At 45.0% G+C, this 26,582-nt stretch overlaps 1 protein-coding gene across 1 annotated transcript in view; it reads right to left on the minus strand.

Annotated features, from left to right (window-relative positions):
* Positions 1 to 14,756, minus strand: part of tanc2b (tetratricopeptide repeat, ankyrin repeat and coiled-coil containing 2b) — an 89,255-nt gene extending 74,499 nt beyond the window's left edge. Inside the window, 2 exon segments of the mRNA XM_034570886.1 lie at positions 14,264 to 14,368; positions 14,720 to 14,756. Of these exon segments, the coding sequence (XP_034426777.1) occupies positions 14,264 to 14,368; positions 14,720 to 14,741 (127 nt within the window). The 5' untranslated portion in view covers positions 14,742 to 14,756.
* Positions 14,757 to 26,582: the final 11,826 nt, after the last annotated feature.

Consider the following 26,582-nt stretch of genomic DNA (forward strand, 5'->3'; position numbering starts at 1 on the left):
TCTGTGAGCTGTGTGACTAATGGACATCATCTCGTCGAGTGGCCACTTGGACACATTCATTTCTGAAAGTTTCCCTTATTTTTAATGAATTAACGCGCGATGTCCTTTCGGCTGCAGCCACAGAGAGCATCTCTCCTCGTGGAAACATCAGCTAAATCCCAGAAAACCAACCACACGGACATGTTGGATGCAAAAAAAAAAAAGAAAAAAAGAAATGATGTTTTTCAAAGTGCAAAGCTTTCATCCTGCAAAGGGGGGTAAGCAATTAGGGGAGGGAGGAAGAAGTGGAGACAGCCAGAGAGAAATACAAGGAGAGGTGGCCATAGTAACAGATGAAGCATGGAGGACAGAGAGAGGTGAAACAGAGAGATGACAGAGGCTGTCCTTGCTGCTGCGCCCTCTCTCACTGCGCTCTGTTATTCTTATCCTCTGCTTGCCCACAGCGATGCAATAATTCACTGTGTTCTCAGTGTCACTGTGACGATAACAGAGGGGGGGGGGGGGGGGGACGCCGACTGCATGCACACACAGGGAACACACAGACCATCTCAACTGCAATGGAGATGGGTGTACAGTTGCAAACAAGGAAGGCCTGAATAATGAAACGCACATTAAATATAAAGCAGACTGGGGGGACTGTCGGGTGTGCAGTGCCACAGCAGACACCGACACTTACCCACGGTGAGGAGAGAGCAGGCTGCTGCATGTGGCTGGATCGTCAACATGACAGCTACACCCTGCGCCACAGTTTACATGTGTGGATATATAAATATATACACGTGTTCAAACGTTTGCAAGTGTCCTGGAGTGAACTGCTGCTGCTCAATGTGACTCTATCACAAATAAAAACTAGTATTTTATATTCCACACACACACACACACACACACACACACACACACACACACACACACACACACACACACACACACACACACACACACACACACACACACACACACACACACACACACACACACACACACACACACGTGAAGATTAAAGAACTGTAGGAATCGGCTCAAGCTCAGAAACAAACTGATGCAGAGTCAAGTTTATGTAAAAAGCTTTTAAAAGCATTTCTGTATAGAAAACTCACAAATGGATCAAAAACAAGGTCATGAATTCCACAATATGAGTCAGTGTGCGTACTTTTTAAAATCCTACTGGGGACGTAAAGAGTGAAGACAAGTCTGTCACTGAAGATCCCCACAGGTCCAAACTAAAACATGTTTAGGTTTAAGACTTGGTTTTAGGGTTCTTGTTGAAATAACATTAAAAGGGAGACGTGATATTCTCGTCCTTCCAGTGAGTGTCAGCAGGAGTCACCATCATGGCTGCCACCGCCGAGAGAGGAGGGACCAGACAGTCAGACGGACGAGAACAGACACACACAGAACGTAGGTTGGAATTCACAGATGGCCCGAGAACCGCCGTCAATCCGACACAGTCGAGGAAACGCATTTTTGGACGCACAGCTGGCGTGGGTTCGCTGCTGTGGCCCCTCGCAATCGCAGTTCCTGTGAATGGAAACAAACGTTGCCGCTCACTTATGCAACGCTGTGTTTTTTTTTCCCGCTGCCTTTATCATGCGGCGCGAAGAAACACAACATCCCTCTGTATGCTCAGCTAGCAAGGGCACTTCCTGCAATTCAAAGACAGACAGCGTTGAGAGGCAATAATGAGCCCATCCACATCAAGCGGAATAATGAAAGCCCGGTTTCCCCCGACTGGCAAAAAAACAACAACAACAGGAAGCCGCTGCAGAAAGCAGGAGAGTGGGGTGATAAGTCCGGCATGGCATAAAAAATTTAAATGGGCCACCACCGTGTTATTTCATATTTGTCACGGCTAAACGCACAAATCAGAAGGCTGTTTTGTTTACGGTGGATTTCAGTGTGCGGTGCACCAGGAAGAGAAAAGATGGATAAACGGTGATGGAAGGAAACAGGAGGGTGCGGATTGAGAGAAAGGAAATGGTTAACAAAAAATGAAAGTGAGGACACGGAGTGGCAAACAGTTAACACCTGTAATTATGAGAATAGATAGATGATGAATGGGTAGGACGACAAAAAAAAGGAAGATGAGGGGGAGTAAGAAAATAACCACTCCTCACGGAAGGGAAATAAAAGAGAGAGAATAAAAAGATGTGATGTTTGGACTGATGAAGTATGAAGGGATGATGGAGGAGGAACACGAGCAGCAGTGAGAAATGGAGGAGAGGTAAATTACTTTAAGGAGTAAGGTGGGCAACTTTGCTTATGAGATGATGTGGATAAATGGAGACAGAAGGAATTGAGAGAGAGGCGGAGGACGGGAGGAAGAGAGCGAGAGAGAGAGAGAGAGGAGTGGGGGTGAGGCGGTGAGGACTCATTAGCCTACGCAGGGCCGGTACATTAAACCTTCCCTCCGTGCTCTCTCCCTCTCTTCTCACCCCTTTTGTTCTCCAGAAATATCTGAGTAGGTGGAGGAGAGAGTAGCAGCGTGTGCTGGAGAGAGAAGGAACACTTACAGTAACTGAATTGATGACAGAGAGAGAGAGAGAGAGAGAGAGAGAGAGAGAGAGAGAGAGAGAGAGAGAGAAGCGACAGAGGAAGTGAGCCGGCCCGACATCTTCAGACGCCTTCAGATGAAACAGCGACAGAGACAATGGGTTTCCTGATTTTCATTTTCCATTACAGTTATTATTTGACATGGTTTTATCGGTTTAATGATATTTTAATAGAGAAAACAACAGGAGAGAGTGAATCAGTACGAATTAAAAGATAACGGGATGATTCAGCAGAGCCTCCGCTTACGTCAGAACGAAATGATTTAATTTTTTGGTGAAATATTAGGCTCATTAGGCTCCAGGGGAAAATAGGCAGTGGCACTAAATCACAGAGCAAAGGCCGAGGATTTAATGAGCGACGGAGATTGGTTGAAGCCCTCGTCAGTTTTGAAGGGGCAGCAGCCAGATTAAACAAAATCATAAAAGAAAGTGAAGGTAAACATTAAATAATTACATATAAACCACTGCAGAGCTGAGGGGATCAATCAATAAGCTGATAAACAGATTTTTGATATTCAATTAATAGTTTAAAAGCATTTTTCAAGCGAATATGTCAAATGATCGTGAGATGGTTTTTGTCTCATGTAAATTCAACATCTTCAGCTACTGGATTCACTTTAAGTCGCCAATTAACCAATTAGGTTCAGCAACAGTTGAGCTAATCTCTGGTTTCAGGTTTGCAGTCCACCACAGTTTAATCCAACTAACTTCAACATACCTGCACCTGCTCAGTGAGGAATGACTAAGCATTCAGTACACGCTCACTTTTACGTTAACCTTTAAATACAAAGGCTTGTTTACTACATGTCTGAATGATCGCCTGTGTTTCTTGTCCCCTGGGACTTATTTTTAGCCAGTCGTGCTTCTGATTGTCTCAAATTCACTATATTTTGTGGTTTCTGGTGTAGACAGTGAGATCCAGGCCAAGACTCCGGTCTCCCCTTGGTCTCACACAGTTTACAGTCCGACAAGTTTCTTTAATCAAACGGTTCGAACAAATGTTTAATTTCTATTAAACGTTAGGACGAGCTGCGTATTTACAGAATTCACACTTATTTCAACTGTGTGTGTCACGCCCGCAGTAAAAGTTAGGCTAGTTCACTTGGCTCAAAATGGACAAAATACCAAACTGAGCCCGCAGACGCTCTGGACATCAGCAGCCCAAAGACGGAGAGATGCCAACAGAGAGAAACTTGGTGCTGTTAATAAACTTAAATATAAAGAGCGACAGATGTGAAGAGCAGAGAGAATCAATATCTTGAGCTTTCATTTTATTCCCCAGACAATTCTCTCCTCTAATGAAGCTGCTAACTGCCTCTTGATCTATTTTCAGTGTCTATTCTACAGACACACACACACACACACACACACACACACACACACACACACACACACACACACACACACAGTCTGTGCTCAAGGTGTGGCACGATGCCGGCGAGGCACTGATTGCTGAGGAAGCCCACTACCTGGGTCAAGGTGACACCGAGCGCAGTCGCCACAACCGGAGCCAAACGAATCAGCGAGAGCGAGACGACACACGCTGCTGACACCGGGCGAAACAACACACACACTCTACGCTGCTCTTAAATCACATACTTGAACCCTTCACCTCTCAAAGTACACACCGAGACGCCTACACACAGGCTGGGCGAGTGGAGAGCTGCTCAGACATGCACTGATGTGAAGAGACCAAAACCAGCACAAATAATTAACAGCTGGATCCTCATGAATAGAGGCTCTTTGCAAACCCAGTTTCCACCACTCCCCTTATTCACAGCTGAATTCGGAGATCCCCCGCTTATACATCCATCCATCCATCCACCCATCCGTTCATCCATCCATCCATTCTCCTGCCCTCGATTCATCCGGCTCACCTTTGTCAGCTGAGCGCCTCGTCTGCCGGGGCAATAAAAATCCTGCCGCATAGTAAGAGAGATCCTAAACAAAAGGAGGAGGCTGGAGGGGCACGGAGAGGAAAAAAGGCAACATGGGAATAAAGGCAGAGAGAGGAGGACAAAAGATAGAGGGAGGGAATAGAAGGGGGAGAGAGAGAAAGAGAGAGAGAGAGAGAGAGGTAAAGAGTGGCAGACAGGCAGAGAGCTCTCCACAATGTGAGCAGCGAGGAAGGGCGAGCGCCAGGTGTCAGTATGCATACACTCAGAACACACACACACACACACACACACACACACACACACACACACACACACACACACACAGGCAACTCTTTCTCGCTCTCACCCTCCTCCTCCTCTTCCTCCGGCAGCAGTAACTCTCCTTCATCCTCCTCTCTTTCTCTCTCTCTCTCTCTTCTTTCAGGGTAAAATGAACTCATTCTAAGCCGATTCATCTCCAACAACACTCGCTCGTACTTCTTCTTTAGTGACAACTGAACAATTTCATTATCTCTCTCAAAACCACAATTTCCAGATCACACACACACACACACGCACACACACCACTTGTAAAGGCTGCATCACCCGATGGATTCGGCCATTTGGGGGCAGCAGAATGCAGAAACATCAGCATCAAGTCAGAGTCACGTCTGCAGCCACCTGGTGAATATAAGTAACTCTTTCTTTAGCTGCTACATGTTTCATTCTGTTCAGATAATTAATAAGTTGTGTAGGATTATTGACTGATTGAATGAGCTCTCTGATAGGTGAACGATGAGGGGATCATACAATAGTTGCTACAATAAACAAACGGGAAAAAATGATCGTGGTCATGTCCATATATCGTACGATAAATTGATAACGTGACCCCCGAGAGTTTCTGCACCAAAGACGCCACACACAAGCTGAATGATCATCCCTGAATGTTCTCCCAGGTCATCACATGTTCAAGGTCTATCGCTCTCCATGACCATAAACCTCCCTCAATGTTATCGCTGTCAGTCGCCGCCGAAGACAGGACGCCACATCTAGGTCACAGTAACAGCAACTGCTAAATATCTGTCACACTTCAGCCGTGAACACGTCCCTTTAATCAAGCTGTCACCGCGAACACAAAGAGCCGACACAGATCCAGCGTAAAGGCGCAACAAAGGGCGCTCGCGTTACAGGGGCACCATCATCGTCAATTCTCTGCCCACAGAGCGAAAGATTACCAGGAAACTTAGTGAAAGGAAATGAAAGAAGGGAGAGGCCACAGAGGGAGAGCAGGAACGTGAGGGTGAGTAAAAGGAAATGCACACGTGGAGTGGACGGGAGTGAGACTTCCCACTATTGACGTTGTGATCAGAGAACAGGTCAGACCAACGTTTCTTCACCCACGCACCGGCTGCCCACTCCCTACTGCTCCGACTGTGGAGCTCGGCTCCCTTCACAAAAGAGCTGCATGGGAGAGACACAGCTTCGGACTCTTGTGCCGGTCTCCATTTAAACGTCGCCGGATGTTTCTACATGGCGAGCGAAAACTACCCAGAGCGCGGTGAGAACAGCCATGAAAGCAGCCGCGGTGTCAGCGCCGGGGGGGGGGGTTTCCAGGACCCCGCAGAGGGCCGTCTCAGGGCTGATGGAAGGACTCTAACATGCACTGTGCTGACTGTGGACATGCACAGGGCCATAAATACAGATTTATGACGGCAATCAATCCAGAACTGCTGAAATAGAAAAGGCCGACTGGTGGGCTGAGAAAGTGAGACATGATTCATGCCGTCTTTCACACATAAGAGTGTAGTATAGCAGAAATCCATAAGAGGATGTACTTCACTGTGCTTATTGCGACAACGGTGATACAAACAATGTGCAGCTGAGCACCACTGGCAGCGGTGAGAGTCGGCTATTACAGCGGAGGATGCACTTGACAGGATTGTGTTTTTTTTTTTATTCAGTTGTTAGAAATAACTGTATATGGTCTTTAAAGCTTTTCTTTAAAGTAGTGCGATTATAGAAGGGAAACAAATTACTTTGCCACTTTTTGATTTATCATAGTAAGAAAAAGCACTGGTGTTATTCAAAATATTAACGACGTGTCGATCCTCAGTCGCCATGTTTCCGTCTCAATGTGGTTACAATTTTAACCAAATCTGACAAAAACAGTGCCAACGAATACGCATTTCTACTCTCTACTGTCATGAGAACATTCGCAGTCGGTTTATCGAGATAAAAACAGCTGCCAGAACTAATTCTCAAGTCGGATGCAATTAAACTACTGCAGAAGAAGAGGAAGAGAAGAAGATCTCATGATCAAATCAGCAGTGATTAGCAGTGATAGAAAACAGGATGGAAATATGATGTTTGTGTTAGATTCTTTGATACCACGACTCTTCTGCTGTGACATTATTGACCGGGACCATCACAAACTAAACCTTAACTTACGTGTAAATACCGAGTCAGAAAAGTGGATCGAGACTTCAGTTACTCTTTGATTTCATGTTATTGGCTTTAACCATAACCTCCCTTATCTCTCAGAGTCGATGGGTGAAGTGGTTTCACACCATCACATTGAGCCGGAGGACTTGAAGGAGGTCATTCAGCCGAGGCACACGGCCGGCGGTGACAAGGGTGGTGTGTGCGTCAAGAGGCGCCACTGCACCATGATGATTGGCCTCCTCACTCCACCCGATAGGAGAGTGCCACTGCTGACACTTGGGGCCCATCGCCGCTCAGCCCCCCCGCCCTCTGCGAGGATCGTCTGAATTGTCTTTGACCTTCGGCGCACTTTCGTTTTGCCACAGCTTTGTTGCCATGGCTTCCCGGTGATGGGGCCACAGGTGGCGGCTGAGGAGGTTGGCAGCTCCGGGGGCCGTGTCGCCCACCCGATTCGACGCTGGTGATACCGTCTCTGAACCGGTGACCTTGAAACCTTTTCACCCCCCGACACAAACTTCTAATAAGATGAGGAAATTATACGGGACAACCCTCAGGGGACAGAACCCAAACCAAGAGCCCAAAACAAGCACTTTTCGTAAACACTTCCTCTCTTGAGCTCTGATGAGGAAAACAGATTATACTCATTCATAAGAAGGCGCCTCACAGCTCTCGCCCGCCCTCGATGCAGCAGCTCAGACGCTCCGTGCTCAGTCACAACAGCACCAAGGCACCTCGGAAATGTCAAAAGCTGAAGGAGGGAAGTTAAATGACGCGTTGCTGTGAAGCTCAAGGAGTTTGAAGACATCACACGGCCGTCCTTAGAAACCAAAAGGTCAGAGCTCCACTCGACAGCTGCGTGCCGTATTGATTCACAGATTCATCGTCTGCTTTCCAATATGTGTTCACACGACATCTGAACGTTCACATTAAAAGGGGATTAAGACATAGAGGGTTTACTAAAGCACAGCGTGAGATAATAAGGAGTTTACAGATGAGCTGCAGACTGTATTTGCAGATGTAATTGTTGCGTGCACATGATGAATCTTGAATGATACAAAATACAAACATCAGCTGATTACGAATCAAGAAGAGATTAAATCTTAAAACAATAAACGGCAACAATTTAGACAAGAGAATTAGTCTTTAAATCATTTTAAAAGCAAAAATATGTTGTTCGGGTCTTTTCCGATGTGAGAAGTTTAGTGTTTTGAATCATTACCTCCACCAAGGAACAAAACAACGCATCTAAAGTCTTAATTTAATCAATTTAGAAAATAATCAGTAGATTAAATAATTGACACAAATGGTCATTACGTGTTGCCTTAAATTAGTGAGAGCATCAACTTACTGACATTAAAAATAAAGACTTCATGCAAAATGTATTTAGCTCTATTTTGGTTTACAACCACCATATAAAGGTGGTTTATATGATGTCTCCATGCAGGAGTACAGTGTTTCCTCTTAACAAGACCTTTTCCATGAAATCATCCATTCACGTTTTCCCTCTCCTGGGCTCATTAATACAGGAAGGGGACATTCTGTGGAGCAGTAGGTGCCAATCTGTCGCACGGTGGAGATCCGCCAGAATCAGCACATGTTCAGCTGCTGCTCATGAAGCCGCGTACATTCATCCGATGATATTCTACCAGGTGGAATGATTCATTTCCATGCACTCAACGCGGTCACTAATGTTCACCAGATATTCTGAGGCTTTTCTTTGCATGTAAGTAGCAATATATATGTAAATGTGCATCATCTGCATACAGATTCACCCCCATTCCATTTATTAGATTTTAAAGTACATCGGCCACTCAACAGATACAATAAATATAAATGTAAATCCAAACACAATAATGGGAGGAATAATAATACACAAATGTCTCACTGACTAGTTTTGGGTCCTGCTAATTTTACATCAGTCAAAGGAGGGATTAAACCATGAATGAAGTCCTCAGCATAGTCTGGAGATAAAGATGGACGACATGACTGCTCCCCAAAGGTGAAGCCAAAGCGACTCGATCACCCCCTGGTGGCAGGCTGCGTAATAGTCATAAAACCTGCCTCCTTAATGTTAGTAGATGTATAAAACTTAAAAGTACGCAAATCATTTTCTTCTCAAAGATGTTTTTCTGTCATTTTAGGTTGTTGCTTATCAAACTGATATATATGAAGAGTTGTAAGTGTGGGAGAAAATCATCAGCAGACAGAACGTTTATCTTTCAACCACTAACATCTTTGTTTTTACAGACTGACAAAAAGCAACAAAATGGTATTAAAATATAAAACTGAAGCATTGTAACAACAGTACGAGTGGGGCCACTTATGGCCTTCTCTAAATACAAAAAACCATGACATTTTATTTTCCATTTGAACAACTAAACTACACAAAGATTCAATTTTGAGATATAAAACAAGTTTACTCACATTCCGACCAACCCTAATTATATGGGAGGAACAGAAAAACATTTTTGCTCTATAATATATAAAACAAAGGGTAAAGCTCTTTCCACGTACGGCCCAGTGCAAGCGGTCTTATCTGCAGCTCCGAGATTGACAATAATTGCCTGTACACTGCATTAGGCCTGGCTGTTGTGTCACTCCTCGTGCCTTAGAGCTCGGAGCATGTTTGCTGATCTGATGATCTCTAATTAGATTTCCCCGGCACTGTGGAAAATGAGCCATCAATTAGTGAGCTGTGATTAGGAAGGGGAGGGGCGGGGCGGCCATTTGATTCCTGTCAAGCACCTGCTGCCTTCAGACTTGTCGAGTTACTGGAACATTCCGTCTGTGCTCAGTAGAATATCTCTGACATCTTTAAAAAAACGAGATTGCTTGGCTTTTTATTTCGTTTAGTTAGTATAAATCAATTAGGATGAATTGGACGCTGACGTGCAATACGTGACTTTGGCCACTAGGGGTCTCTCAGGCAAAACAGAAAGAGAAGACCTGGTTAGATGGGGTCATGGGAGTTGTAGCAGTGAATAATCCTGAACCATTACGAGTGACCAATACAAACAACTGGTTAACAGTGTGTTTTCCCTTAAAGCAGAGAAGGACAAAGGCAAAATTAAATTTCCTGTTACCTTAAAAATAATGAGGTGTTTCTCTGGGTTTGAACTTTGCTGGAAACATTTAGGATAAATATATACACGACATAGATCTATAGTCGTTATTAGACACGTTAATGACGAGTCGTTACATATGATATCTTTAACTAATTAACGTGTCGGAGCAGAACAAGAGCAGGTCAGCAGCAGCAGCGTCTCCTCCGCTCCACAGAGGCCGGTTTAGATCAGTCAAGTGGAGGAGCATTAATCTTTAAAGCATCTCAGAGCATCAATGACACGACTCAGACTGACAGCAGCAGTAAGTCTGCGAGAGCAAAGCAGGATAATCACAGGACCGGGGGAGAGTCGATATTTGACTCAAGCATGAATTCAAAAAGTCAAACTATTGGTAAATGTGTGAACTGTTAACAAAGCGGGCTTTTGGTTGCACAAGACCAGTTTGTCACATGTATTCACATCAGCACACGGGTTCAGGGATTTTCCCCAGATCCACCACAAAATGAAAAAGGAGCCGATTGAGCTCATGTCCCTCTCTTAAGTTCCTCAAATGAAATGTGGCGACTCCACAGACCCATATTATTAGTATCCTTGTTATTTAAGTACAAGATGTCTGTCTGTTCATCATCCTTTATGACATCACAAGGTTCAAGTACAGTTTGGAACATTATTTGTTCGGAATCAGGTTTTTCTTCTTTCAGTGAACAGCAGCGGGGATGAATAAAGCAGAAGGTGCAGTGGAGCGAAACATGACTTGCATTTTCTGTCTGATTCCCCCACATGATGATGCAGGATGACAACTGACATGTGGAATGTGTCTGCGGAGAGATGCATGTTGCCGTTTGATCTTGAAAATATAACCCTGAAGCCATGACTCTAGAATAAGTTTTTTCTTCCATTTCATAGTAAGGAAACCCTAAATATTTGACCATTTTGGGTTCTGACAAATTATGAAATGATACTCAGGTTCATGTCGGGTTCAGACGTGGTTGCCGGGGCTTTCTACTTTTAGAAATCATTGTGCTTTGATCGGATTCGGACCCAAAAGACGGGTTTGGGTTGGGCTCAGTTTTCTCCAGACACGCTCTTGTGCACGTGTGTAAACTACATCACGTTTCATCAACTGCCAAACTCGAGCCCGTCTCAGGGCTGATTAGTCACGCAACAGCTCCCTGTCCACACAACCCGACCTCTCAACCTCATTTCTCATTCCCCAATCAGCCAATGTCACAAACCTTAATTGCGGCGTCAGGCTGCTGACTTCTCCCCCCCCACCACCCCCACCCACCCTTCCTTTTGGGATCAAGAAAGAGATGGAGGTGAAAGTGTTTCCCAAAACGCCGCAAAAGAAGTGAAACTAATGCCGACACACTCCCGCTCCCACACACAGATTCAGGCGAGAACGTCGAAGGCACAATGTAATATCTGAAACCACGAGGGGATATTTTGCTTCTTGTTCACATTTTGGTTTTCCAGGCTGGTGAACTACTATATGAAACAGTAACAGTTGTCAGGAAATAAAAAGTCGTACATATACACACACACACACACACACACACACAGGCTGAGTTCTGATCTTTGGCTTCAAAATAAGATTGAGATCTGATACATAAACAATGCTGCAACAATAGTACAAAGACATTTGTCCTATTTCTTTAAACGCTCTCAGTCTCAAGTGAACATTCACTTTATTTGTTTGAATGGCGTCTGATTAATTGTGGAGAGAAGAACGAGTTACAGGCTCAAATATTGATGACGGTGTCTGAGGACAAAACAGGCTACATGATGCATTTACCCAGAAGATAAACACCGTGATAGAGATTTTTTACACGTCTGCATCAACGCAATCATCTTATCTGTGTTATTCAATTTTTTTTTTTTAAAGTGGCATTCAAACAGCTCAGCAACTTGGGGCTACAATAATGTCTCCGGTGCAGATCCGGGGACAAGGGGGCTCGTCTGTTGTCTTCAGATTAACTCGCCTATTCCCCTTTTGGAGCTCCTGCAGCCAGACAGTCGCTTCTTACTGCATCAAAGACAGAGGATGATCATCTTATCTCACAATCTCACATCTGTTCCCAACACTAATTTCAGCAGCCGGTGGATCCATATATAAAAAGGGGCAGTTTTTAGATTGACAAGTCGTCCCTTTGAGCCAAGAGCTTCTCCCACAGTCGCAACAGAAGGATGTGGCTTTCTAGCACTCCCTGTCTGCCGTAAGCTGATAAGTCAGGGCTGCTGGATCCAGTCCTTCAGACGTCCTTGGAAGGAACAGAGCAGCTAAGTGAAAAACGTGTCTGTGCACTCTTTCTTCCTGGGGCTCACCCTCCGGGCAAACAGGGTTACAAGTGTTGGTGGCAGCAGCAGAGTGTGCACGTGTGTCTGTTGGAGCATGTATGAAGAACACCGCATGTTACGGATGTTTCAGAGGAGGTGGATTGTAAGAGCAGGACCAAACAGATACCAAAACACTGGAGGGTGCTCCAGTCATGCGCTCGGTACAACTCTCCACTTCACACATTCAGTAAATACACAAACACACCACGGGCGGGAAGGGGGCGGGGTTCTGTTAGCAGCTAATTTCATCTTTGGAGCCTTTGCAGTGACGGACATCACAATATGAACTTGCACTTGAAATTTTGTGATTCAATTTGATTTCTACGATCATATTTTGCCAATAACATGTAGTCATGCTTGTAAAAAATGGAGGGTCAGCTGTGACAACAATGATTTCATTGAGAGTAAAAATATGTAACAGTAAAAACGGATGATCTGCTCCATGAGGAGAAGTCAAGCACGATAAAAAAAAAAAAAAATGCCAGGAAGTCAAACACTGGATTGTATTAAATGTCCTCTTGAAGTCCAGACGGAAAGAACTACTCAATACTGGCAGCTAAAGAGCAGCTATTATCTTTAACTCAACATCTAAAGGTTGCCACAGAAATAAAGCGCTTTTTTGACTAGAACAACACTCAGAGGAGCGAACACATCTCCACCAAGGCCAAACAGTCCAACACAGGTTCGTCTCGTTCTTATAATAGAAATATAAAAGAAGAAGGAAGTGGATAACCCAATGGACTTAAGTGTGGAAAAGAAATCTTGTATCTTCCCCTTTATCCGCATCGGCACCAACATTTAACCAACAACCATGGTAACAATGTGACATATCTCACTCTCAATACTGTGTTTCTGCAAAACCTCTACAGAAGACGGTGATTGGACATTCAACAGGCTTCAAACACAGATTCTTTCATAAACACGTCCACTGAAGTATAGTTAGATTGAAGGAAGAGGTAGTGACATAATAAACTGTGGGATATTTCAGGCTCGACTAAATTCATTCATCTGTGCAAATCAAGTGGGCGGCTGGACAAAAGCCCTTCGCAGGCACATTTTCACATTGTAATAAAGACCCGATCCAGCGGAGACAGTTAGGAGAGTGGAGCGAGGCTGTTACGTTAACCTCACCACACAGAACGTATTAGATTCAAATAGGAACAACTGTGCTGAGCGGTCTGGTGTTTGGACGGGATTATACCACATCAAAGACCCCTGGTCTTTCAGAACGCCTGAGTGACAGTAATACATGTGTTGAGACAAAAGGTGGTTTTCCCAGGAACCTTGAAGTAACACGGCTCCTGTTAGTTCACCTGACTGTGGGAAAAGGGGATGTAGAGGTTGGTCTGTGTAGCAAACAGAGAAATGGTTTTGTTGCAGGGGTCTGAGTGAACGCTAAAAAAGATCTACGATCAAGGTGAGACTTTTTTAAGCAGTGATGTTATATTTATTCAGTTTTTCTTTCCTTTAGTGTGCTATATAGTTTGTTTTTGTGAATGTACAAGGTGTGGAAAGTTGAAAAAAGCTCAAAGTCCTGAGTAAAAGGAGAAACACTGCTGCTGAATACGTCTCCTCTAACAAACTAATTGGTCATACCAGTCAAAAATGATAATTCCTTGTAATGTTACTTATAAATTATTCATCGAAACCTGTTGATTCTCGATGTACTGTAAAATACATCCTAAAACCAGACAAGAACAAATATTTATGAACAGGCCTCGACCTCTTGATCTGTTAAATGATTTGAGATTCACCCAAACAGCAAATAGTGAGTGACTGGTGGGAAACTTTTACTGTGACACAGGAAGTGCTGAGTTTGCTTTGCAACAGGAGAATCATGTTGTTGCAGCTCGGATGGCGCAGCGCAGGAACGCGATAATTCAACAGTGTGGTTCTTATCTGGTAAATAGAAGGAAGGAAGAAGGACTGAAACGATCCTCCGGTGACAAACAGCGATGAAACCTGTAACTGCTGGATTAACATGGAGACTTACCACTGCTGCGGCTCTTGCGGTTGGCCTTCCCCCCCGTCAGCAGCATCTTCAAGCTGTTCCTGAACATCACTGCAGCAGATGCCCTGGACCAGACTACAGAGAAATCTGTTGGGGAAGACAACACACATTAATGCTTCTGAGATCTTGGGATCTTAACATAATCCTTGAGTTTAAAGTATCACCAGAGCGATACAACGAAGCCAGATTAACGAGACAAGAGAGGAGAGAGAAACTTTAAAAGAAATTCATGTGTCAGAAACTGGGAAAATCCTACTAATGGTTCATCATATAATCTTATGTAGGTCAGCAAAGTGCAAAGCTTCCTCATAATTAGGGCAAAGTACAGGGAAGTAGCAGAGCTTTTATTACTACTTCCTTCCAAATAACTGTATTCATACAGACAGTGGTGTGGTCCGTGCAGACTGCTTACTATGCTCATAATTCACAGTCACCCACAGATGGGAGGGGGCGCTGCCATGCACGGCCTTCGGGACCGACTGGGTTCAGTGTCTTTTCCAAGGACGCGGACATGTGGAGGCAAGAGGTCAAGGCATCGAACCACCAGCCGTGCAGTTAATGTTCCGTCCGCTTTACCTGCCGAGCCACAGTGGACCCATAACTTATTATTGTATCCCTGTTATAGTGCAGTGTTATTAAATCCATCAAACTATCCTCTAAAGACAAAAAGATAAACCTACACCTGAATCCATGCTGTCTGTATGAATACTGGTATAAAGCTTTGATGTGGAAGAGCATTAAGAAATGTGTATATTCCTTTGAGTTCACTTCACAAGTATTGATTAAAATATTGTAAAACTAGCATAAACTAGCGACCTATACTGCAGCCGGCCACCAGAGGGCGATCACGATACTTTTCCTTCACTTTGGGGGAACCCTCGTGAGTTATCGCTGTACAACGTGGTCACGAAGCAGCGAAGTGTCGCATATTTACAAGATGTGATATATTCGGTTGTGTCGCATGTGGAGGCGACATTTTGTGCAGACGATACAAATCATACTTTGTAGAGTATCGTAGCGCTACAGGCGATGGATGTGAGTTCCGGTACAAAACAGGAGGGACTCCGCTGACAGATAACACCTTAACCCACGAGATAATCTCCCCGTCTTGACTGCAGCTCCCTCTATTCCACTAATTCCTCCTCCTCTCCGGCTCCACATTCTCCGACAACCCCCCGCGGCACAGAGCCACGCTACAGACTCCTCTGCTGTGAGTCCTGGTAGTAAAAAAAAACAAAAAAAACATGGCAGCAGATTTTCTTCATTAGGTGGGAGTGACTCAGCAAAGCCCCACAGACAGGATCCAGCCAGAGGGGGGGGGGGGGCTTTGGAGCCAAACAACAATAATGACAAATAAATGAATAAATCAGCTGAAAGGGGACGATGACGTGGAAGAGCTCTGATGAAACACACTCCTCCCCCGTGACCTTGAGTCTTAAAAGGCTCCAGGATCATAATGATACAGGCGGAGAAACGACAACGAGACCGTGAATGATATTAAAAAGGTCAAGTGGGACGAAACCGAGCCGAGAAACATCTGTTTGTCTTTACTGATTAATTTAGATTGTTTGCATTTTTGAGAGCATGTTAGGAAAGGAAGTCACACTTAATAATTTAAGCCCCCCGGTGTCTGTGGACGACTTGCAATCGAGGGAGCCCAAGTTTATTATCTTGAATTCTGGTTAAGTTTAACCTTCGACTCCGCCAGCAAACAATTTAGCAAACATGTTTTTCTGTCTTCGGGCTGTGTCTGGCTGGCTTTTCTTTGGAAGAATGAAGTCGTCTGGACTAAGTCTCACTCAGATTGAAAACTGAGCAGCCCTGGCAGCTGCACATTTTGAGTTTAGCTCAAGTGCAAAGTGAAAAAAGAGAGAAAGAACCGAAAGAGAAGTCAATTTGAAGAACAACAAAAACATGGGATATTCGAGGGGAGCTACTGTGGCAGCCAGCATGAGAGCACACCAGCCTCCTACCACTTCAGATGCTTTCAGGGCACGACTCCAGCTGTGTCTGGTTTGAATGGATTTCACTGGTATGAACTGTATGCAGGGGAATAATAATGAATGACATTAAGAAACTACTCGGTCTTGTTGGATCAAATGTTACACGAGGGAACATAATGTGCTGAGTAGCAGCCAAAGACTCAATATAAAGATGGACGACGTGACGGCTGCCCAAAGTGAAGCAAAAGTGTCTTGATCCCCGCCTCCTCCATGTTGGTGCGTGTATCAACGGGACCCTGATCTTTACTGTGACATCATCAGTCCAATTGGCAGCGTTTATCCAGGATCTTTTTGCTTCACTTCTGAATAGCAGGGACACATTATCCATATTTATATTCAGTTCTATGATAGTCCTAATAGCAAAGTCTCAAAATGTCACCCTTTCTGTGTGGAGCTCTGCCTCTTTCTCTAACAATCTTTTATTCTTTTTCCCCCGTTTTTTGAATGTTCAGGTCTTTGAAATGTGTGCGACGTGTGATAAAAGGTCTCAGACCTCAGGGGTATTAATTGGGCCCGGCCTGAGCTGTGGGAGAGAAGTCGAGGTGGGAGAGAACTAAAGGCGACTTCATCACAGCAATCATTACAGCAAGGTAGATGAAAAGCATTAGTCACATCAAAAGCGGCACTTCCAGTTCAAGGTGGCCGTCCGAGCAGTGACACATACCATGAGCGGCCACACAGCGCTGTGGGCTGACTGCAATTATCCAATCAGGCTTATTTATTCAGAGCTAATTCACACAGTTAATTACAGTATATTTACTGTATATTTCCCTGCTAATAACCACACGTCTTCTAATAAATGCCACAAAATCCCTTCCCTGCTAAACTAATTGGTATGAGTCATGTGCTCTACCTTGACACGATGTAGACAGCGGTGTGAGGGTGTGAGGGTGAGTTCCACTGGCATGCACGCTCCTCTCCAGAGGTACAACCGAGGCCGTGCAGGGGGGGGGGGGGGGGGGGGGGGGGGGCGTCTACGCAAGTATCCGCGCAACTCACCGCAACGTCACCCCGGCATAAAGTATGAGCAGGGAGCTGCTTATTATGTATGGTTGGGTTAGCCTGCAGGGCCAGAAGGTATTCTGTGATTATAATACTAAATCTGAATCTTAAAAAGCCATGACTGGGTAAGTACATATCGCAGCTGGGATGAAAATATAAAAGGATTTCACAGTCAAGTCCAATAAATCTGAATCGGTATGTACAACAGCGAGCTAACCAGGCAAGCCTATTGATTTGCAGAGTCAGAAATGGGGGAGAGATACCGCCGTCGGTTTCTAGGGGCGGTAATCAATGTTTGGAATCTTAGAGGACAGGATAGTGAGGAGGCACACACACATACAGACTCGCCAGAGAGAGAGAGAGAGAGAGAGAGAGAGAGAGAGAGAGAGAGAGAGAGAGAGACGCAGTCAGAAATGTACCCGTATGCAGGAGCTGAAGCAATGTTTCATCGGAGGGTGGAAGCACACACACATCTCTCTTTCCCACTCTCTCTGACCCTGTGTGCCGGCCTCTGTGAAGGGAAGCCAAGAAGCAGCATGCTCTCACCGATAATGTGCGTAAGCGGATGCAGCCCATCTCAGGCCCTTCCACAGCTCGGCCAGGATGCTCCTCCAGTGGGTTAAAAACCACTTAAAGGCACATTCACCAGCCCTGCACGAGGAGACGCTTTCCTCTGGTCACCCGGAGCGGCCACACTTGTTTTGTTTCCGATGAGAAATAAAACACAGACGGAGGCTGAATTCAAAATCAAGGAGGTTTCCAATTTGCCCTTTGAGCAAATACAGATACCTGTGAGAAATGATTTAAAAGGAGACATCTTCCGCTCATATTCAGGTATGTGAAAGGTTTACATGCTCTAATGTTCAGAAAACATAAATTTCCTCATATTGTCCATTGCAGCTCCTCTTTTCAGCCTCTTAGTTTTAGCTCCTGTCTCTTTAAGCCCCCCCTCCCTCCAGATAAAGCCAAGTCTACCGGTGTTATGCAAATGTTGGGCATCGTCGCATCACAGCGGTGCGGAAGTAACGGACAATGACAGACAAGGCGTTTCAGAATCAGAGATTTCTGTCAGGGAGAGAAGCTCCCTCTACTTTAGTCTTTTTAACTTTGCAGACTTTTTACAATCACAAAAACACACCAGAGGAAAGGAAATTGAAAAATCGTCAGATGTCTCCTGTAAATTTAGTGATGCAATAATATATATATAAGCTTCAAATATAAGTTTTGCTTGAAAAGTGCTTCGTCATAGCTCGAAGTTGAGAAACCAGAGTTATGATTATTAGCAGATTATTTTAGTCGTCCTCATCCTGCAAACCTCCTGTAGAATGAATTAAATTTTTAATGACTAAGCCTCCTCTTAACATTAAAAACTGGTGGCAGGTGCAGACGCCCCCCCACTGAGTCTCAGTCTGGACGGAGAACCGCCATGATACTCCATTAATTATATCTTATTTCCAATCAATAATGTATCCTTTAATGGGGGCCAGCCGAGGCCGAGGCCAGAGTTGCAGGGCGCGCAATAGGATTTATCTCATGTTACCCCAGCAGGGCTCCAAATTAAAACTGATCTGGGAGGAAACCACACAGACACAATCATAGAATTAGAGAGGACACGAGTTTCCCATGGGAGTGCTCTTACTGTGATTACCTGTGACACTGAAGTTTCCAGGGAGGCGAATGACTAAGGAAATTTAGGGTAAAATCTAATTTCTACTAAAAGCTATCATAAGACACTGTCTTAAAATGGGTAATTGGGAGTCACCCATGGATGAAATACGGCTCAATTTAGCTGTTACAAAATCCCAGGGCAGCCCGAGCACAGTGAAGCATCTGAAGCGTCGGAAAATGACAAATGGACTCTGTCCTGGGGGACGCACGTTTCTGGGAGCAATTATGGTAGAATCCAGCTGTCTGACACGGGAAACATGAATGTCAGACCATAATCAAATAAGAAGAGTGGCAGAGGAAGCACTGCAGCATAAGTGAAGCTAAGTCGTCCGCAATCTACTGATTTCCTCCGTTTGTTTCTGTTCAGTCTCGCTGTCGGGGTGCAGGGAGGAGGAGTGAGGTGAGGGGGGGGGGGGGGGGGGGGGGGGGGGGGCGGGGAGGGTGAGTGGCAGATGGACACATTCATTAAAATAAAGTCCCGCTGCAGAAGAGCATCTCCAAACACAGTGGAGAGGATATTCGCACTTAAAGAACCCAAAAGCAGGACTCGATCTGGAGGCTGATCCAGTCGGAGCGTTCTCCCTCCTCTCGCCAGCAGTAGACACCCTGCAGCATCAGACAGGAATAAATCACACTCCCATCTCCAGTTTGAGGATGGCCAGGGGAGCGGCGGTCCATAAATCACACTGATATCAATAAGGGGAAGTGTCAGTGCTCGACTCACAAGGTGAGAGGGAGCTCGCCGGTAGCAAAGTTTTGCTTCTGCCCTGCCTGTGGTAGATTATTTATCAATCTAGATTAATGCCCCTGCACTCATTGCTTTGCAGGGAAATGTGGTGATTTCTGGATTATGATGCAGCGAACGAGCGTGTGATCGCTCACAGAGGAGACGGTGGGTCCCAGGGAGGCTAAGATTGCTGTCTGACAGCTCCTCAGCTCTTTATTATGAATTCTTCATGTGAGTGGATCGGAGGTGGACGACTCCGAGTGCAGGTGTGAGCGCAGCACTGAGATCTGTGGGTCTGAGCTGCACGAGGACACCTTGTTAAAGCAGTGTGTGCATGTACGTGGCCCCGACAGTTTCATAGCGAACCAAAAATATCTTTAAACTGCAGTATTTGCTTGTCGCACCACAAAGTGATTCACCTCATCAATCGCCCCCTGGTGGCTGGCTGCAATACATGTCATAAACCACATGTTCTCCATGTTAGCAGGCAGGACACAGTCCAAATTTATATAGACTTTTTCTTTTTAATTGGTTATTTGATGCTATACAGACATTTTGAAACTGAGTCCGACTCGTGATTGGTGAAGTGTGCAAATCAGCAGGACTCCAAAACCTTGACCTCCAAACCTCATCTACTGGCTCCGTCAACGGCACAAGATGGCAGCGTTCGTAGCCAGGATTTTTTGGCTTCACTTCTGCATAGTGGGAGGAAGCGGAGGCCTCCATCTTTGTATACATAGAGACAGATTCTAACGGCAGGTGTGAGCTAGTAGCCGCTCTGCTCTCCACCGACACATGAGCTGACCTTTTCTGTCAGCACACCATCTGTGACCTCGACCCCCGAGAGGTCAACGCTAAAGAGCAAAGTCAACATTTGGCACAAGTTCCTGCTTCCCAAGAACATATGTCAGGTCCGTGTCTTTGCTTTTGGCTGATGTTGCCCATCTGATCTTCTGAAGTAATGTAATAGAAGTAGAGCCAACAAGTTCTGTGTCTGCGTAGGTGAATTCTCCTCATTTCCCCCTTTAGCAAGGTCCATACGTCTTAGGCAAAGTCAGGTTTAATTTATTTCTTCTCGCTGGCACAGCCCACATATGGCCAAGTGAAATATTATGTGCTGTGGTTATGTCATCTCCCTGTGGGGAAACAGAAGTCCTCCTACACAGGCCAACTGGCACGCAGCTTCATTACCACATCTATGCCCAGTTTAAACCAGCTTAGACCTCTCTCGCCCTCCTTCAAATCTATTCAAAGGAAGTGACTGAAATAGCCTGTCAACCTATATCAGAGTCACAGGGAGCCAAATGAAGGAGGACATCATTTATTGTCTTTTACTTTCCCCTGTTTGTTTTAGAGGATGTCTTGGCACAAGCAAATAAAGGGACGACAGGTGCAGAAGATTCCTTCACCGAGAGAGAAAGCACAGCATAAATTATTTAAATGCAGAAATTGTATCTATTCTCCCGAAGCTTTTTAAAAAGGTCAGTTGCGCTCGCGTCCCTGTCGTAATCTTTCCGATGGCGGACGGAGCAGAAGCAGTCGTTTCTCTGTGATTCTTAATGAAAAAGCTTCTTTTTTTTTTCACTGTTGAAACCAAAAAGACAACAGCAGCAGCAGAACTCTGATTTTAATATGTTGTGAATGTGCTACTTTACTGCTGCCCTCCCGCTTGTTTGGTCGTCGCTGGGAACAATAACGCAGGGACTGTGTGGATGAGCAGCGGCGAATGTGGAAAATAAAAAAACAAGCATTGCCACAGAAGAGAAACACAGTGGAGGACGAATGAGCTGATCAGCATCCTCCTAATTGTGATGATTAACAACTGAGGCCATTCCAGTGATTAACGCCAGTAAATAAAACAAGGTGCAGACACATTGGAGTGTTCTTAAAAGTTTACCACCTACACACAAATGAGGCCAAATGATGATGTTAAAGGTCAAAGACTGTGTTAAATGTTGGATTCACCAGAAGAAGGATGGTTAACGGGACAGTTTGATGAATCCTGCTGCTTCCACTCCTCCCTCCTCTTCTTCATCCTGCCTCTCCATCCACAGACCTCACTGCTACACCTGCTGGCCGCTCGGAAGCGCTGCTGCTGCTGCTGCATCGACATGCAGAGCAGAGGTGCCAGGACTGGAATTAATGAAATGAGAAATCCGAACCTAATCTAAAATCATTGCCTTTTCATCTTTGCTGCTGACATATGACACCGAGATGTCCATCACCCTCGTCTGACGAGCACACGGAAAATTTTGTTTTGCATAAATCCCCCTCAGAGGTTTCCATTTGTATGCCTCTGGCACGCTGAACCTGTTCAAACAAACGGAGCCGAGCTGCAGGAGGAAGAATGGCTGGGTGTTTGACAGGCAGCTTAAAGGGGCAAACACAGTTGTGACACGAGGAGGGAAGGTCATCCTGCAGAAAGCCACTGACGGCAGGTAATCAACACTGGCAGAGGCGCACATTTGCATCGAGATGGAGGCATTTAAAAGTCAGCTGGTGTCTCTGGTCTGGGGGCGGGAGGAGAAATTACATTCTCAGAATTAAACATCCTGTGGTTCTGTGGCATCTCCTCGTCTCATTCACTCCTCATTTGCTTGTTAATCATGACTGGAATTCATGTCAGACTAAAATCTCTGTGTGTTCTGGTTAAGTGGAAACTGATGCACTGCAGAAAAATGATTTACAGAAGGTAACATGAGTCTTGTTTCTAGGAAAAAAGAAAAATAATCTCGCTTTTAAGTGTGTTTTGCATCAGAAACTTCATCTCATTTAAAATAAAACCATCCAACATTGACTTCATAAGATATTCCAGCTAATATTGAGCAATTAGCAACAAACTATTACAACGATTTGCAATTGATCCCAGCGGAGAAACCGGATAGTTTCCTATATTTTAAGAGAGCCGCTGCCCCCTGGCAGGTGAAGAGAAGCAGCTGGTGACAACATGTGATACGTGAGGTAACACCAGAGCTGAACTACTGACAGGGTGAAGAAGGTAAAAGCCCCCATGGGCCACAACATGAGGGGCCCCTGCTCTGGGCTAACTGTGTCAACTGGTTTGTCCTAATTACGCTTTAACATGTCATCTGCTGAACTGGTAAGAAACTTAAGGTGGGTTCTCCTTTAGGACCTAATCTTAAAACTCTTAAAACCCCAACTCAGTTTTTAGATTTACATCATTTCACTTTACCGTCATGTGTCACCTGTTCCCAAATTAAAAACACCTAAGAATTGCAGTGTTGGGAAATTTAACACTCCAAACTGGGCATTAATGGGATTTTTTTTAATCCATTTTAATCATGAACACCCAACATGTTGCCGAATATTGTCGAGTGACCCTGATCATATCCACTAATCATCATCTATTTCCACCAAGGACCAGCAGTCCTCTAATGAAACCACATTTAAATTCACTACATCCAGACTCTGCATCAAATCACACATCCTCATGAATATCGCTCCTTTAATCATGACGGATTTTTTTGAATAAGATCCACGTATTAACAAATATGTTGAAAAAAAATGACCCGTCTGAAGTGATTAAATTGGTTCTTCCCAGGACGATACCACTTCCTTCCACCAGGTTTCATGGCAATCTAGAGTTTTTTGCAAATAAACACACAGACAGACAAACAAACAGCAGATAACATAACCTCTCTGGCGTTGGGAATCAAAGCAAAAGATGTTTGTTCTAACATTCCCACTCATCTTGTCCCGGCTCAGCTGTCACACGGATCCGGTGCCAGTTGAACCTGATGGTAAACCGCCGCTCCGTCAGTTCTCTCCACCCGACGTAACCAGGCCTCAGATGATATGCAAAAGGGCCGATTTAGCCACTTCAAGGGAATAACTACACAACCAACTAGCAGCCAAAATCTCCTGCTGGATTTTATTAAAATCAATGTGCACATCCCAGTTAAATTCATTTTCTTAAAATGCTGGAGCGCGTGTTACTAAGCCCGAGGCCTGTTGAGGACTTGTAGTAACTTCAGCTGCCCACAGATGCAGTGATGGACTTCCTTGCCGGAGGCTGTTGTGCAACTGCAGCTGAGTGGTTGATGGGCTTATAGCCCGGCTGCTAAGTGGAGTAAAACCACCAGGGGACTCCTGAGTGGATTTTCCTTTGTGAATCGTCACATTGACAAAAGTCTTCTTCTCAAAGTCACTGCGGCCGTTTGGACCAACGTTTAAAACCCTTCGACGTCTGCAGCTGAAATTCATCACAAACCACGAGTCAAAGTTTCAACCATCATTTAAAAAAAATTGCTTGGCCGACAACTTTCACTTGCAAAGCTCAGCTGCTTCACCTTGCACTGCTGCTTGCAGCTACAAAACAGTCGTATATTTTCTCGTGATGCACTGCAGGGCCGTGGCTCAGGGGGTAGAGCGGGTCGTCCACTAACCAGAACGTTAGTGGTTCAATTCTCGGCTCTCCCAGTGTCCTTGGGCAAGATGATGTGTTATAGAAAAGGGTGAATGAGAGTGTGTGTTAGATAAGACTGGGAAGTGCTATATAAATACAGTTAATTTACCGTAAAGCCAAACACAGCTCACTATTCATTTCCTTTTTTGTGTGTGAAATTCAGAGACAGCTGAACACTTCAACTTTGTGTTTGCATCAAATACAAAACCACAGATTCACCTCAACCCTGCAGAGTCATGAGTGACAGGACAACACAGACGCCGGAGACCTTCCTCAATCATGTCGCCTTCAGGAAACGCAGGTAGTTCAAGAATAGAACTTGAACTTTCAGTTTCCACTCTGTTGTTATTTGCCTCATTACGCAAAGGCCACACAACTTCATTCAGAAAGGACGAGACCTGAAACACGAGGTGCTGCCATTATATGGATGACACTGAGCTGACGTGTTCACATCTCACGTCTCTGATATCTTACCACAGAAGAAGAAATGGACAGGTCAGTCAGGTGAAGGTGAAAGAAGAGGTTGTGTGTCGATGCTTTCTATTCATGACATCCCACAAAGAGTCTGTGAACCCATCACATACACGTACACAGGTATGGGCAGCGATTCATCAGACATTCAGAGGGTGGGTCTGGTTCCAAAACCACAAGAACAGAACAGATCAATAAGGTTTTTACCATCCAACCAAAACAGGATGAGAGAAAGGAACACAGAGGCATCCATAATGACTTCTGGTGCCGGCCAAATGAGTTTCTGTCGGCATTAAATGTGACAGAGAAGCAGGTCCGATTGTCAAAGTGATTGTTGAAGTCGGCCTCGGTTTTGTTTCACGTCTGTCTGGGGAAATAAGTCTGTGAATTACACTGGCATGGATACAAGCGTGGTGCCACTGAAGCAGAGGCACACTGACTGAGATAGGAGATGAATCCGTTTCCTGGATGAATTATGTATTGTTCCCGTCCTGTATTACCATGTACGCTCGCTGTCATGTTTCACACTCACTCTGTGAAGAACTTCTTTGTCCACTGCGAATTAGCCGCACCTCTCTTATCTTCTTTCATCTCGTCCACACAGTTTTCAGCGGGAGGCACGCGTGCTTTTAGCATGCTAATGACATAATGTGACGGTGGAGAAGAGGCACTGACGGGTTCCAGGGATGTACTGTACTACGGTTTTTTATGTAATCACTCTAGCCTGCAGAAAGAAAAAAAGGGATTTAGGTCTACAACCAAGTGCAGCTTTGTCATTACAAATGGGATGTGTGCCTGTAATGTATTTCTCTCAAATGGGCCTCAAGATTTAAGAAATCGTACTTTTCTTTTTTTCCTCCATCCAAGACCCACTATTTCCTCCAGAGCCCGCGATACTATACCACAAAGAGGAGACACATTAGTGCAGCGATACCTCCAGGGCTGTGAATCTGGATCTGAGAAGACAGTACAAAGTATAGAGGGCAGTGTGGGCGGGGGAGAAAACATCTTAAATTACTTTTTCTTCCAGTTCAGCCCACCACCAGATTGCCGACGGCCCGGCGCTGACGTTTGATTGAAGGTGCAGACAAGACCACGGGAAACCGAGACCCAATTAGCGTGCGAGCCGGCCACCGACCTCTGATGGTCACCAATAAATGTCTGTTAGACCCCAGCCACTATCGCGCCATGTGTCAATCAAGCGGCTCAGGCTGGGCCACTCACATGGAATAGCCCCATGAGCTCGGTTAGAAAGAAACTATACGAAAGAAAGTGAGGAGATGATGTGAAGTCTCTTGTTGAGATGTTGGAAATCATCTGCGTCATTTTCCCTTCGTCAGTGAAGTGTTTTATTGGCTTTTAATTGGAAGATACTTATCGTGAGTCATTTCATTAAGCGACTTTGATTGTTTTCATGTCAAATTACAATTATTTGTCTTGTGCCGTTATGAGTAATCCAGTGTTGAGTTGATGAGACTCTGCTGTGGAAATTAATGAGCTATACATACAAGAAAGGGCATCTCCATTCTGTCTGCTGCTCATTAATTTCACTTAAACAAGGCAGTGTTCTTCTTAATAGGAGCCCAGCGTCGTCTTCTGGGTGATAATGTCGGCACAACATCAGCTGCACAGACGTTTTCAAGAGGGCATGTGTCTGAGTGTGTGTGTGTCTGTGTGTGTGTGTGTGTGTGATGAACGCATGTCACACAGAAGATGATTAAGGTGGCAAATAGACTAATCGGGTGAGGGTGCAGAGATATTATGGAGATGGAAACACGCAGGGTCACCTCCAGCCCTTCGCCTATTGCTGAAGGTCGCAGGCCGACGGATGAGTATACGCCTTTCATCAGGCCCTCTGCCGTCCACATTATCAGGCCGAGCCAGGCCTTGCCGACATCAGCAGAAGAAAAGAAGCCGGCTTCCATTACCCTCTTGAGATGGAAAGTGTCAGCCTCGCGCACGCTGCCTACCATGAGTGTAAATAGTGCAGAAACAGTGTGACCG

Source organism: Hippoglossus hippoglossus, chromosome 19 (genome assembly GCF_009819705.1).
Source record: "Hippoglossus hippoglossus isolate fHipHip1 chromosome 19, fHipHip1.pri, whole genome shotgun sequence".
Classification (NCBI taxonomy): Eukaryota; Metazoa; Chordata; class Actinopteri; order Pleuronectiformes; family Pleuronectidae; genus Hippoglossus; species Hippoglossus hippoglossus.